This window comes from Siniperca chuatsi, linkage group LG13, assembly GCF_020085105.1.
Source record: "Siniperca chuatsi isolate FFG_IHB_CAS linkage group LG13, ASM2008510v1, whole genome shotgun sequence".
NCBI lineage: Eukaryota > Metazoa > Chordata > Actinopteri > Centrarchiformes > Sinipercidae > Siniperca > Siniperca chuatsi.
Window position 1 is genome coordinate 7299080 of NC_058054.1, and position 13899 is coordinate 7312978.

Below are 13899 nucleotides of genomic sequence, written 5' to 3' on the forward strand. Positions count from 1 at the left end.
CCCCCACATAGGGACTGTAGTATTGGCGATGTATTATTGATGTCTTCTTTTTGTTTTTCTTGGGTTTGTTGTTATATTGCGAGAACACAACAGTAATTGCTCCTTTGGGATTTAGCTTGACGGGATTTATTACACTCGCACTCCCAGATTTAACAGCCAGTCTCCAGACTGGAAGAAGTTTTTGCGTTGGTGTGAAAATTGCCTGTTTGCCCTTGTTCACAACAAACTTGTCATCTCGAGTTTGACGGTTTACAGTTCGCCTGAGTGCCATATTCAGATTTCCTCCCGCTGTCCCTACCCGTGCATATATTCAGTTCCACGCTAGGATTATACTGCACATTTTATCTTTCAGTTTCATTTTCAACTTGTTGTATCTTGTGTAGAAAAGGGACTTTTGCAGTGCAGGGGTGGACGTGATGTGAACATGAAGTAGTGGCGCACACCTTGTGCTCAGACATCTCCTCCAAGTCATTACTCTCACCAGACTTCTCTTAACAAGATCATCTTCTCGTCATCGATTCAGTCCATTGTTTACCACGCCGCTCTGGGCGATAACTGTGCGTATCAATCCCAACAACTGATCTGAAAGGATTATGGGAACATATCAGCACAACACATCAATAAACGGTGTGATGTGGAAGGTGGCCGTGAGCCCTCAAACAGAATGGACTTCAGGTGTCTGGTCGCGCTCTGGAAGGGAAATCCTGCAGATGTTTTTAACGATGTTTGCGTGGGCCCCGCTTCACGCTTGCATAATGACCTTATCAGATGTCATAACTTTGGCAGCTGTGAAGCAAGCGAGTGTGCATTTCTAACTTACCCTCATCAAAGGATGCCCCTGAAATCCCTCCGTGTCTCTCTGAAGGCCCTGCCCTACATTTCTTGGTCTCCAAAGTGCTTCTTTCTTTGACAGCCACTCCTTATTCTTGCTCCTCTTTTTCATCTATCAGATTGCCTTTCATTTTCCTCCCCTCCTCAGCCCGCCTCTGTCTATCATGACGCCCCCCTCTCTCTCTGTCTTTCTCACATCTTTCTGCCTCCCTCTCTCTTCCTAATGTCCCTCTGTCATTTCCTCCGGGGTTTTTTCCTCCTGTATCTCCCCCACTCGCCACCTCCTGCTGCAATTTTAGAGCAAAAAGAGGGGAGAGGGAGAGACCTGGAAAATTTCACCTCATCTTTTGTATTCATGCCAAGACAATCATTCCTACAGGGATGTGCCTGTGTGGTCCTCACAGCAGTAGCTCTCTCCTCCTGTATCTGGGTGGAGGTTATAGGGACAAGCAATGGCTGCATCATTGTACAGTCTGCACCAGCGGCTAGCAGGCTGATATGGAGCCAATTAAGCCAACAGTGTGTTGTAACACAGCGCAACCTGATTCCCTCCACACTTCCACTGGCTTGACATGTCGGGCTGCCTGGGTCCAGTCTTTCCAGAAGCTCATTCTAATAGAAACTCACGGCAAGTGTTCTCCTCTCTGGGTCACCCACGCTGGATGAGGTGAGGAAGAAGAGGAGGAGGTTCATGTTATATTTGGGAGGAAAGAGAGAGAGAGAGAAAGATACAAACAAGGGGCAGCATTCTTCTTTTCACCTTTTGTGCAGAGGGTTAAGGTTTAATGACAGAGTCCTGCCTTCAGGGCAGAGTTGGGCTTCACATGAGCTGCCTGCAGAGGTGTTTCGGATACAAGGGAATTTTTGATTGGGGAGGCAGTGCAAGGCAAGGGAGTAGAGTGTAGGACAGAGATGAAGCTGTGTGGGTGGACACAATAATAGCAACACCTGTATAGTGAAATGTACTGTAGTACAGTCATCTACCACATCTATATGTGTCTCCTGCATTTAATATCCTGAAACAGTGGTTACCAACCTTTTTTTTTTTTTTTTTTTTTTTTTTTTTTTTTTTTTTTTTGCTTGTTACCTTTTTAAGCGATGTCTTCTTGCGAGCCCTCGTATGAGCAGTTCAGTCGACAAGGGGATATTACTTTTCAGGTTTCACTTGAATAGTGTTTAGCGGCCAAGAAGTAAAACTATATTATTTTGTCAGAAAAGATGCAAAAAGTAGAGAGAAGTCAGAAAAATACACATTTTTTTGTATGATGGTGTAGTCCCTCATTCGTCCAGGAGTGTTCTATCGTAGATAGACAGATTTTTTTGTATCAGAATTTATTTTTCTTATTTCCTACCTGGGCAATAATCTCATGAGCCCTTGTAGGGGCCCTGAAACCCAAGCTGGAACGTTTGGTTAGGGAAAGATTGTCTTCATAGTTGACCAACAAAATCGCCCCACACTCAGCCCCAAACAGAAAGTAATGTCACCGTTCTGAGAGCCTTCTGTAGATCGCACTGAAACAGGAAACACAGGCTTGAATTTATCCGTCGTACGGATTTCATTAACAACGAATAATAGACAGTGTGATGCGACTATCTTTCTATTTAACTTTTTGCGGCTGGATGAACACGTCACGCTACTTTTACCCTTGCTACTGAACATAAAATGGGTTTATTTTAAAAAAACAAAAACAATCAAAGCTATTGTTTTTCTCTTGAGGACAGTCACTATTTGCATGATCACAAGAGGTTGCTTGCTGGAAAACGTAACCACAGATTGTTTTAGATATTTTAATAAACAACAAACGGTCTAGTTTTGCCTGTGCGGACAGTCTCTATATATGTACCATACTCTCAAAGCTCTGTCTCATCTTCTTCTTCTTCCCTTCTTTCTATTCTTGCTGCCTCCACTGAATTTGTCTTTGGAAAATCTCTCTCTCGCTGCTAATATGCTACTTTTGACATTATTCACTTTATTTGAGTTCAGGTAACCATCAATTTATCCATCAAGTTTTTATGAGCTGCCATTAACAGCTGCATCATAACTATTTTTGTTTTACACCTCATTTTTATACTTTATCCTAATCAATATTTTTGTCTCCTACTCAGGCTACAACAGTCCTCTATTATCTGCCGTTTTTAAAAATGAACAAAAACAGCATGAGGTTCTGGTTTACACTTGTTAGGCTACTGAATTGCCACTTAAATTTGGAAGTCAGTTTTTCTGGTTGTGAGTGTAGTTTGATTGTAAGACGCAGTTTTTGTTCAAAAGTTTCAGATGTATTTTGCTGCGGCATGTTTTTTCCTCTGTGTGTGTGTGTGAGAGAGTCGGTTTGATGTCCTCTAAACTGTTGCATCCCTCTCCAATGGCTGTACACTTTTTTACTTTGATCACAAACATGTGCACACAAGCTCACATTAAATCTTCACTCTGTTGCACTGTCTGTGTTGAATTCCCACACACACACGCGCAGTGAAGAGCCCTCTCTACACCCCTGCTAGCTTTGAAGATCAGAGCTCAGCCACCAGTCTCTCCTCTTCTTCAAACGCTCTGGATGATATCAGCTCTTGTTTCAATTTAACCAGCCCAGCCCCCAAACACCAACCTATCAGCCATGTCAGTTATCCAAAAAAACACTCTCAACCTCCATCAATGAATTTTCATTAGTCTCTTTTTAGGCCAGATGCTTTTTTTTCCCCATGAAGTAGATAATTGCCCTCCATCAAAGATGTCTTCTTTTCAAGGTGCTCACAGAAAACTCTGCCCTAATTAAGACCAGAGCATCCGAGCAGCAGGAACCTGGAGTACGACTGCTGACCGCTGGAATCCCTAATTGCCTCTGTTTCGATATCCACTCTCTCCTTCTCTTCCTTCCTCCTCTCCTCGTCTTCATTAGTCCTCAGCAGCGCTTGCTCGCTCCCCACCTCGGCTCTCTCTAATGACTGGTCAAACGTGCATGCTGGACAAACAGCTCCAACTAAGCCCTCCTCCATCGACTCTGCCCTGCAACACTCACCCTGTGTGCACAAGCGCTCATCAGCATAATAGTAGCAGGTTTGATTCTCCTCTAAATAGAGTGTCTTTACCGCCATAGCTGAATTCACTTTTTTTTCTCACTGCTGCTGCCTCCAGCTGTTGAGATTTTACTCTAATTGGTAACTGCACTCGTACCGCCCCTCCCACCCGCTCCTTCTTCGCTGCTTTCGACTCTAAATGGTGTTTTGTTTCACTATTCATCCACTCCTTGCATTTCTCTCTCCCCCCTCTCCTTTTCATAATTTCATATCATTAATTTCATCACATTTTGGATCTCACAGTAAGAACTAGCTTAAGAAATTAACTTGTTTTTTAGGGCATTTTTGTCCTTTTTTATCTGATTTTGGAGCTTTTTTTATGGTCTTTATCACAGGCAACTTGACTGAATCATGAAATATACATTAGCATTGCAAATATCCACTTGATTCATCCCAGTGAGATGTTTGAACTAACTCTATTAGAAAACAGCTGGCTTTACAAAGGTTTGTGGTGCTGTTTTCCCCAATCAGTCTGTCCTCTACTCCACATTGTTGCTATTGATTTTATTGGATTTTTTTTATAATATTGGTTGTTTTATTTGTTGCTGACACGGTCGTTTGCTGTTTGCCATCCCTAGAGCCATGGCTAAAAATGCTAAAGTTGGTCAGTTGGTCGGTCCACACTGAAATATCTCGCCACCAGCAGGTCAAAGTTTTTATTTATCCAGTGAAATATCACAAAATCAGATAGATTGCCATTAAATTTTTTTACAGGCAGTCATGGTTCCCTGAGGATACTTAATGACATTGGCGATCCCCTGACCTTTCCTCTAGCACCACCATGAGATTAATATTTGTGGTTTTAAGGGAGATATCATGACAACTATAGGTTGGATTGCCATGAAATGTGGTTCACAGATTCATGTTTCCTTATGTCTAGCTAATGAACATGGTAAACATCATACCTGCTAAACATCAGCATGTTAGCATTGTCATTGTGCATGTTGGCTGTAAAGCTTCATTTTTACTTCGGCATTAAGGGGTTATGCGGTATAAACGGCAGCTATGTGGGGGCCACAAGAACTGTGATTGGTCAGCAAGGGCTGCTTGTGTCTTCAAGTTTCTGATGCCTATAGAAGACAACGTGAAGGAAGTTTTAAAAAAGGCTCTGGTATGCACTCAGTTTCAGTAACAAAACATCTAATAAAGCCATTTCCTCTGCAGACCTTCTGTTCACTGCAACCCCGATATGACTCAACGTGAAAACAGTGACTGCACAGAATATTCCCATTCGGTAATGAAACAGGGCGGACCTTTCCACCCTAACTCACCCTTACACTCAGTTACTGTGGGAGTATAATTAAAGCAGGAGATCACATACAATACACACGTATAATGTTGCGGTGGTGATCTATAAATCAAAACCTACACTGTACTGTAGGTATCTACGGTGGGACTCGTTAATCCCTTGCATCCAGTATAAACATTTCTACTCTTGGCCGTGTGGCCGCTAACATTTGTACTGTTATAGGCTGCATCTTTGGTTATTTTCTGATCAAAACTCACTGTTATTCCTCACCCATATGACACTGGTGAATGTGACCCACCAGAAACCAATGGCCATGGAGGACAAAAGTTGCATTCACAACCCAGTGAACAACGCATGAGCAGGGGGACATACAATAAAACATACGTTTGAGGTCCCCCTCTTTTTTTTTTTTAAATTTTTTAAAAACATTTTTTAAAAACTTTCAAGAGCATTTTTGCTTCAAGCCACCATTAATTTCCGGCTGTGGGTAGAAGCCTTCTCTCTGAGGAGGTTATAGAAAACAAAGGTGTTTTTGACGAGCCTAAAGGTCAGCCTGGAGGAGGTTTAAAATGCTGGTATTTCTAGGCGATACTAGACAGCCAGACAGCATCCTGCTGAGCTGGATGATTACTGCCCCTCAATGCTCACATTTACCGGCCATATCCTCCATTTGGCATCCTTGAAGACCGGCATCTTCACTAAGCCCGCGCTCGATCCCCCTTCCTCCTGCATTCAGCCACACAAAATCAATAACAACACTTGAATGCTATTTCTCCGCTCTGAGGGGGTATGGCATATGTCAAGCGTAATGGTTCGCTGCAGTGTAAGTATGTCTTTTCCTCAAGGGACAGAGATGAGTTGGGGAAGGGAGGGTTTGAGTCGGGTGAGGAATTAAAGCTGATTTCATGCCCCCTTAAGACCCATGTGAGTTTTAACCACCAATTATTGCCTGTGTTACCCATGGGCTCTGAGCGCTGACTACGAAGCCAATCAGGCCGGCCGAACTGCTCGATCTTTTCAACTACAATCACAAAGTAATAATGTGTGATTATATGAGTCCTCTATGGCTTTTATTCCTTCCTGCTCTTTAATTACACACTCTTGTACATGGTCTCCAAATGCCACTCAATAATACCAGGCTTCTGACTCGCACGATGTCCAAAACAGCCTTTAATAACACCAAGCGTCATGTTTATTCAGTGCTTGAATCAACACCAGAACACTATCCGGTAACACAACGTCTCTCTTTGGTCCCCACCCACCCTGTCTCCCTCTGTTCTCAAGGATACCACCTCCCCAGGTGGTCTGGGACCGAGCTGCCTCTCCCTGTCATCCCCTCCACCATCTCTCAAGGTTAATCCCTGCAGCTCTGACAGCCGTGTTTTCCTCGGGTCAGGAAGTCAGGCAGGGGGAGTGGTGGCCAGGCAGTAATGGTTCATACGGCCCTATAAAGGACAGGCTCGCTGGAAGCAGAGGGGGCTTCAGATGCCGACAGAATGAGGAAACAGAGGAGGGCGGTCGCCGCTGTCTGGGTTGTCGCTCTGGCGGGCGGAGCAGAGATGTGACTGGCTGTTGTCTGTCTGCATGCTGGTGTTTTCGTACTTTTACTAGGCCATTTTGGATGGATGGATGGGTTTAGTGAAACCAGGGCAGGCTCCCGGTGTGTTCCACAAGTGGGACAAGGTTACCCTTCATCCCTCTAAGTCATTCTGTGAGCTAATAAGTTAGGAAGAAGTAAGCTTACTGGGTCCAGCTTCTCAAATGTGAGGATTTGCTGCTTTTCTCTGTTTGCTCTGTTTGCTATGATAGTAAACTTAAATGAATGAAACAAGACTTATCTGCGAAACTATGATGGGCCACAAATCACAAATTTGCTTCAAGGGGCTTTACAATCTGTACAGCATAAAAGACACCCTCTATCCCTTCACAAGGTGATGCAAAATTACTTTTATATCATTGTACTGTATGAAACTGAAACTGAGTTGTCAAAATCTAAATGGGGCTGTCAGGACAACAAGAAAGTTTAAAACAGGAATGGACACAGGTTTAAACTCTGCTTTGCGCTATTCTCCCAATATGGTCACCTCCATTCAAACTCTTAAGTGAAAGTACAGCAAAGTATTATCAGCAAAATATATCAAGTAAAAATACTCATTCTTCAGAAAAATGTCCCGTGACTGATATATTATTATTATAGATGACACGATTGTACTGATGCATCAATGTATAAGCAGAATTTTACTGTTGTAGCTGGTCACGGTGGAGCTAGTTTTAACTACTTTATATACAGTTTGGTACTTTAGTCCAGTGTTTAGGGGTCTGGTCCCTTCAAAAGGGTCAGGAGATAAATCTGAGGGGTTGTGAGATGATTAATAAAATAAAGTTCAGCTACACAAATTTGTATTAATGTTTTGGACTTTTCTATAATCTTTTTTTTTTTTTTTTGCTTTTTTGTGAAATATTGTAAAATACTTTTACCTCTTTGAGCCACAAACAGTTATTTATGAAATCATGTGAGAAGTTTAGGGGGGAAATGTCTCTTTGGTGAAACTGCTCTTAGACATCTGAAATGTGACAAGGGACCCCATCTTAACACTGCACATATGTTTTTTTTAATTTAAAACCTTGATCTGAATCTGAAAAGTAACTACTAACATTTAATAATAAATGTAGTGGAGTAAAAAGTAATATATTTCCTTCTGAACTGTAGTGGAGTAGAAGTAGCATAAAATACCTTTTTAAAAGTACCTTAAATACCACTCTGCCCGTGCACTCATTGAAAATGAAAATGTGTTTTGGGGGAGTGACTTTGGAGGGAGGCCTGAAGGGAGGGGTAGGATTTTTTTCAGTTGGATACTTTTAAAATGTAGCTGTCTCTTGCTAGTTTCTCCAACGTTACCTACCCTAGCTTTAAGTAGTGCAGCTCCACTGCAGAACAGAACTCATTTCTATGAGTGTTTTGTGCAAACCTAAAAAACATTTCCTGAAAACAGTTATTTTTCTTCTTTCTTGTCTATTTTTGTGCTTCCAGTAAGACAAAAATAGCCTAATGGTAATCAGAATTCATTATTTAGTTTGGATATTCACTTGGGTTACATTCCTGCTTGGAGCTTTGTTCCGGTGATGTAACAGGACACTTTTAAAGAACCTTAACACCCGGAGTTTAGACGCAGTGAACCTTTTTAAATTGTGATCAAAGGTGTTTTGTTCTGTTACAGAGAACAAAGCCAGTGATTTTCAAATACATAAATGATACATGTGTTTTGAATTATGAACCATTTATTCCATGAATCATTGTGTGGAGCACAATTTTCACTGGAGTTTTGGCGAGGATCAATTCAGTTTGACTGACATGTTCCGTTTTTAAGAGTCAGGAGACGCTCACATCCAGTTCTGAGGTAAACTACAGTTTGCCTCAACCCAAACCACCATATTGGACGGGTCACGTAATTCCGTCCGATATGGGGAGCCTTGTCCAGACTATCCAACCTATTTCTCGGTAATAGCCTGACCGAGCTCCCTGAAGGGGCCAATTCTGGCCAGCAAGGCCCACTTAAATTCTCTGTGAGACAGAGGAGGAGAGAATAGGGTCTGTGGAGCCACTTAAAAACCCCTCGGTGAAAATGGGATTTCTGACCTGCTCCACTGGTGCCGCAGCTCTACAGCCAGATTGGCTGTCAAGACGCTGCCAGGTGGGAGTGGGTAGGGCATGGGGGAGAAATGGGAGGAATGGATGGATGCTGCTGTTGATGGTGTAGACCGCCAGGACCTCATTAGCTCAACATTTCATCAAACACTACGGCACCGGGGTGGCTCTCACTGCCTCCACATATCTCTTTGTCTTTCGCCATCATTTCTTCTTTCCTTGTTTTAACCACTTTCTCACTCAGTTTCTTTCCTTCTCTCTGTCTCCTTCTCTTTCCCCCCTCTCTACCTTTCTCCCTTCTGCTCCTTAACTAGATGAGCCTGTTCTGTTGGTAATCTGCCACTAAGTCAAAGTCAGCAGATGAGGATGATAATGACACATCTTCTTCCCCCCCACACACATCCAGCTATAATCATTTGTTCTTGTTAATGCCATGAAAATGTAAATTTTCCATGGCTGTAAGAATGTAAATAACCACTATATTTCTGCTGGGGAGATATTTCAGGGCACATTAGAGGGCTCTGCAGGCATATCATTGATTTTCAGTGCAGGGGTCTGTGTGGAAGCAAAGAAAATCCCAGACACACCTACATGCACATATACAAAGTTCATGTGTAGCAGCCTCTCTCACACACACACACACACACACACACACACACACACACACACACACACACACACACACACACACCAACATGTAGAGCAGCTTAACATAGACAAGTAGGTCTAATGTTAATGATGTATGTGCATGCACACCCTCAAATAAGCATGCTGTGGAGAAAAAGAGGCCACACCCAATTAACTATAAATGTATAAATATAAGACTTGCAGTGTTGTCTCAAACAGTGTCTGTGTCTCTTCATCTAACAACAACAGGGGATGGTTTTATGGCTGTGTAAAGAAATAAACCGCAGAATAATCAGGAAGATAATTACAGCCATAGATGTCATTTAAATTAGCAAAATACCACAACATGGTTGTTGCATTTGGTGGTGGAACGTGCCAGAGACACAAATATGACTCTACTGCTCAGATCTAGGGCTGAAACTGTTATTTTCATTATTGATTGATCTGTCAAATATTTTCTTGTTTAATCGATTTGGTCTATAAAATCTCAGAAAATGATCATGTCCATCAAAATTTTAAACAGTTGTCCAAGTTGACATATTCATTGCTAATGTCTTGTTTCGTCTGACCAACAGTCCAAAAGATATTCAATGTAGTATCACAGAAGACAAAGAAAACGGGCAAATATTCAGAAATGAGACGCTGGAACCAAACTTTATTTATTTATTTAGTTTAAAATTTGACAAATGATTATCAAAATTGTTGATTATCATAATTGTTTCAGCTCAACTTAGATTACTATACCTCATCAGGTTTGTTATAGACAATATGTGAGAGATTTTTTTGTGGCGGTTTGTTTCACTCCGCTTTATTTTTTTTATTTTTTTACTTTTGAAGATTTTATCAATACAGTATATAGATAATAATAAAAAGGAAAAGGGGACGTGAGATGTCAGCTCTCACCAATCAAACAAAGAACAGGAGGCCACAATGTGTTATCATTTCAAGATAAGTAATTGACAAGCAAAGTTGAAAATACAACTCTCAGGAGAGATGAGAAAAATAAACACGTACTATACCTGGATCTCTCATCCAAGTGTACATAAATAAATACAGACCATCCCAATAATATTTAAAGCCCACAACAAACCTCACAGCCCACATAATAGTAATAATTTACAACCCACATAACCATATACCCATTGCGCTCACATGTAAGTGATACATACTGCATGTACATGTACTGTACATAGGTACCCATATGCCCTTTTTTATATACAGTAATTTGTACATACATGAAAAAAACCAAAGGCATACCAGGTTAAAGAAACCCCCTGATCAGGTTGGAAGCAATGTCAAATTTTTTGATAAAGTACTAAGCTGTTTTGTGTGTGTGTGTGTGTGTGTGTGTGTGTGTTTTATGTATTTAATCCACATATTCATCATATGTATTATTATCAGTAGTATCTTTCCTATATTAAATATATTATATGCTAAATATTTTATAGGTTCAGATTTGATATGAATTCAATATGAATTTTATGCATCAGAACTGTTGTTTTTGAGGTAAACACACATTCCTCTGTGGTGTGTGAGTGGGAGAAAGATTTAAGGTGAATCCTTTGTAAGACCCCGGGGTTTCTACCAATCGCAAAGCAATATGACAAGCTACATATCCCCAGAAGGCTCTGTCGCTACCCATTTGTCAACAAAGCATTTTCTTCCTCAAACACACAGTGTAGCTTTTTACCAAAGTTCCCCTAGGTGTGCATTTCTGTCTGCTTTGCATATTTCTGTATAAGCCAGGGCTGAACAGAACTTTCAGAGCATTTTTGATTTGACTTGACTGAAAGAAAAAAAAAAAAGTTTGTAGAGTTTATAACAAATATGGTTCAAAACTAACAGAAATTCTGCTGGCAGTGCTGCGGGTGCTTCCACAGGGAATCAGGAGGCCAAATAGTTTGATGCACAGTACATATTAGTATGAGAAAGTTTATTTTTTCCCCTGTTTACTTCATTCTTGTTTTTTCCTTCCTTGCTTCCATCAATCAGCCTCTCAGGATGCACTGCCAGACCTGCGCCCTGGTGACCAGCTCAGGTCACCTCATTGGTGGCGGCCGGGGTGAAGAGATCGACCGGGCCGAGTGTGTCATCCGCATGAACGATGCCCCCACCGCCAGAGGTTACGCCCGCGACGCCGGGCGCCGCACCTCCCTGCGCGTCATCGCTCACTCCAGCATGCAGAGGGTCCTGCGTAGTCGCCACGAGCTGCTCAACGCCAGCCAGGACACAGTGTTCATCTTCTGGGGCCCCAGCAGCTACATGAGGCGCGACGGGAAGGGCCTAGTGTACAACAACCTGAGACTGATGAACCAGGTGCTGCCCAAACTCAAAGTCTACATCATCTCCTGGCAGAAGATGCTGCAGTTCGACGAGCTCTTCAAGAAGGAGACGGGCAAGGACAGGTAAGGGAAAGAGAGGAGGGCATCACTATCACAATCACTGTATGAGAATGTAATAAGGAGGGAAGTCATTCTGATTTTGATTATGCTGCTTTGATGCTTGGAGGACAGTGTATTTAGCCGATGTAATTACAGTAGGTTAAGATTAATATATAATATCTTTTAAATTTAGACTGTTGGTCAGACAAATATGCAATTTGACATCTTCACCTTGGGCTCCAGGGAATTTTATTAACTAAACGAGTAATCCATTAATTAAACAACAAATAAATCGACAACAATAATGAAAAGAATCTAGTTGGAGCCCTAAATTACGGTGATGTTGTTATATTGCGGTTGTGCTTGAGGGCCAGTTCTCATCATAATGATTACGCACCACAACTTTCTAATAGGCGTAGTTATTGTAAGGATTGGGCAAAATGCTCAAACAAGCTGCAAGACGAGGCAAAAATGTGCAGCGGCGTGAGGAACAATGTGTGGCTTAGTTCATTTGGAAGGCTGGTGGATTAGATTTCTCCTCTGGGCTCCAAAAATCTATTTCTTTAAATGGTCTTAACAGAACAATTTTTGATCATTCGTGCAAAGACATTATTTGAATTATGCTGAATGTAAAGCTCTGTGGTCAGCCTCGATTGTATGAATGTATTTATTTTATTTGGGCCCAAGGAGAAGAAGCACTCAATATGCAACATGCATCTTCTAACATGTGACTGGGTGAAATGTGACAAGTGTTGTAAAGTGCATTGAGTGGTTGGTAGACCAAAAAAGTGCAAAAATACAAGGCCACTTTCTAACATGGTTAAAGGTTTATAGTTTCTTCGACATGTATAACAACAAACAATCCAGTAATATTCCACTTAGTAAATTCTACCACAGTATTAGTATTTTGTACCCTCAAATTAATAGTTCTTGTGCACAATTCGTGCCCCCAAATTTTTATTCTCACTTGGTATATGATATAGTCCTTAGTTTTGGTAAATGAGCAACTTGTTTCACATGTAAAGAAATTGTAGATGCCGACGTTCACAGGCCAGGGAACACTGCAGAAAGAGGTTAAACTAGGTAACCCACCAACTTCAATGTGTAGTCGTGAATGTTTAATAGTTTTGTTTTTTGGTTTTTTTTGTCAAAGGTCATTACAAAGCAACACAGTTCTAACAGTTGTTAATACGGTACTGTCAGAGCTTGTAGGAAGCCCCAAAAATCAAAGATATGAGAGTTGGCTGTGGAAAAGCACGCTGCTGCATTCGCAATCTGTGTTGTTTTTGAAAATTAAGCTAAAAAGATATCAGTAAGTAAACTGTGAATGTGTTAGTGTCATGCGTTGGGACGGCTCTCAGATGTTGGAGTCTCCTGCAACTACATGAATGTATCGCCAAGGGAAATATTTCAAAGTGGTCAATGCTCAACATGAAATACCCTCTCCTTTGCTTGCCTGTGATGTACAAATGATTTAGAAAACGCAGCTCTGAGTTTTTGTTTCTGCAACACCTTCTCTCAAGCTGAACGGTGTTAAAGGACTCAGATTTAATGAGTCCAAGCTGAGTTCTTTGTCTCGTGGCCATTAATGCTTAATGAAAATGCGACACACTGTTTGTGTCTCTTTCTCTTTGTCTGAGCCTTTGTCAGTGGCGACTGAATCCAACTACAGCTTAAGATAGATGTCGGGGGGGGGAAATTGCTGAGTAGAGGATTTGGTGAATAGCTCCGACATCCATCTTTCAGGATCTTTGCCAACAATCATGGTAAATGTTTACAGTGAGCAGGCAGCTTCTGTTGTACTGTTATCCTTTATAGCATTATGCATTAATATGTGAGGATTTTTTGAGGTCATTTCTGCTCTGTAGAGTGTGGGAAGACAAAGAAAGCCCATTACTTATATTTCTTTCTAATGTTTGAAAAAGGTTTAAAGGGAGCCATTAGTATGCAAAATGTGCCGTCCCTTTTATGAAATAACAATATTTTATACCTAATTTATAAAATAAATCCTATTGTCTTTTAAGGATTGGGAGCCTGTGTGAGCAGCATGAATAGCAGAATTTCTGTGTAATCAACCCTGCAAGCCTGTAATT

General features: G+C 41.4%; 1 protein-coding gene across 3 annotated transcripts in view; it reads left to right on the forward strand.

Annotated features, from left to right (window-relative positions):
• Positions 1-13899, forward strand: part of st6galnac5a (ST6 (alpha-N-acetyl-neuraminyl-2,3-beta-galactosyl-1,3)-N-acetylgalactosaminide alpha-2,6-sialyltransferase 5a) — a 42608-nt gene that overhangs the window by 14594 nt on the left and 14115 nt on the right. For all 3 annotated transcript variants that reach the window (XM_044218808.1, XM_044218806.1, XM_044218807.1), the window contains exon 3: positions 11418-11830. In XM_044218808.1, coding sequence (XP_044074743.1) covers positions 11418-11830 — 413 coding nt within the window. The remainder of the gene's footprint in view (positions 1-11417; positions 11831-13899) is intronic.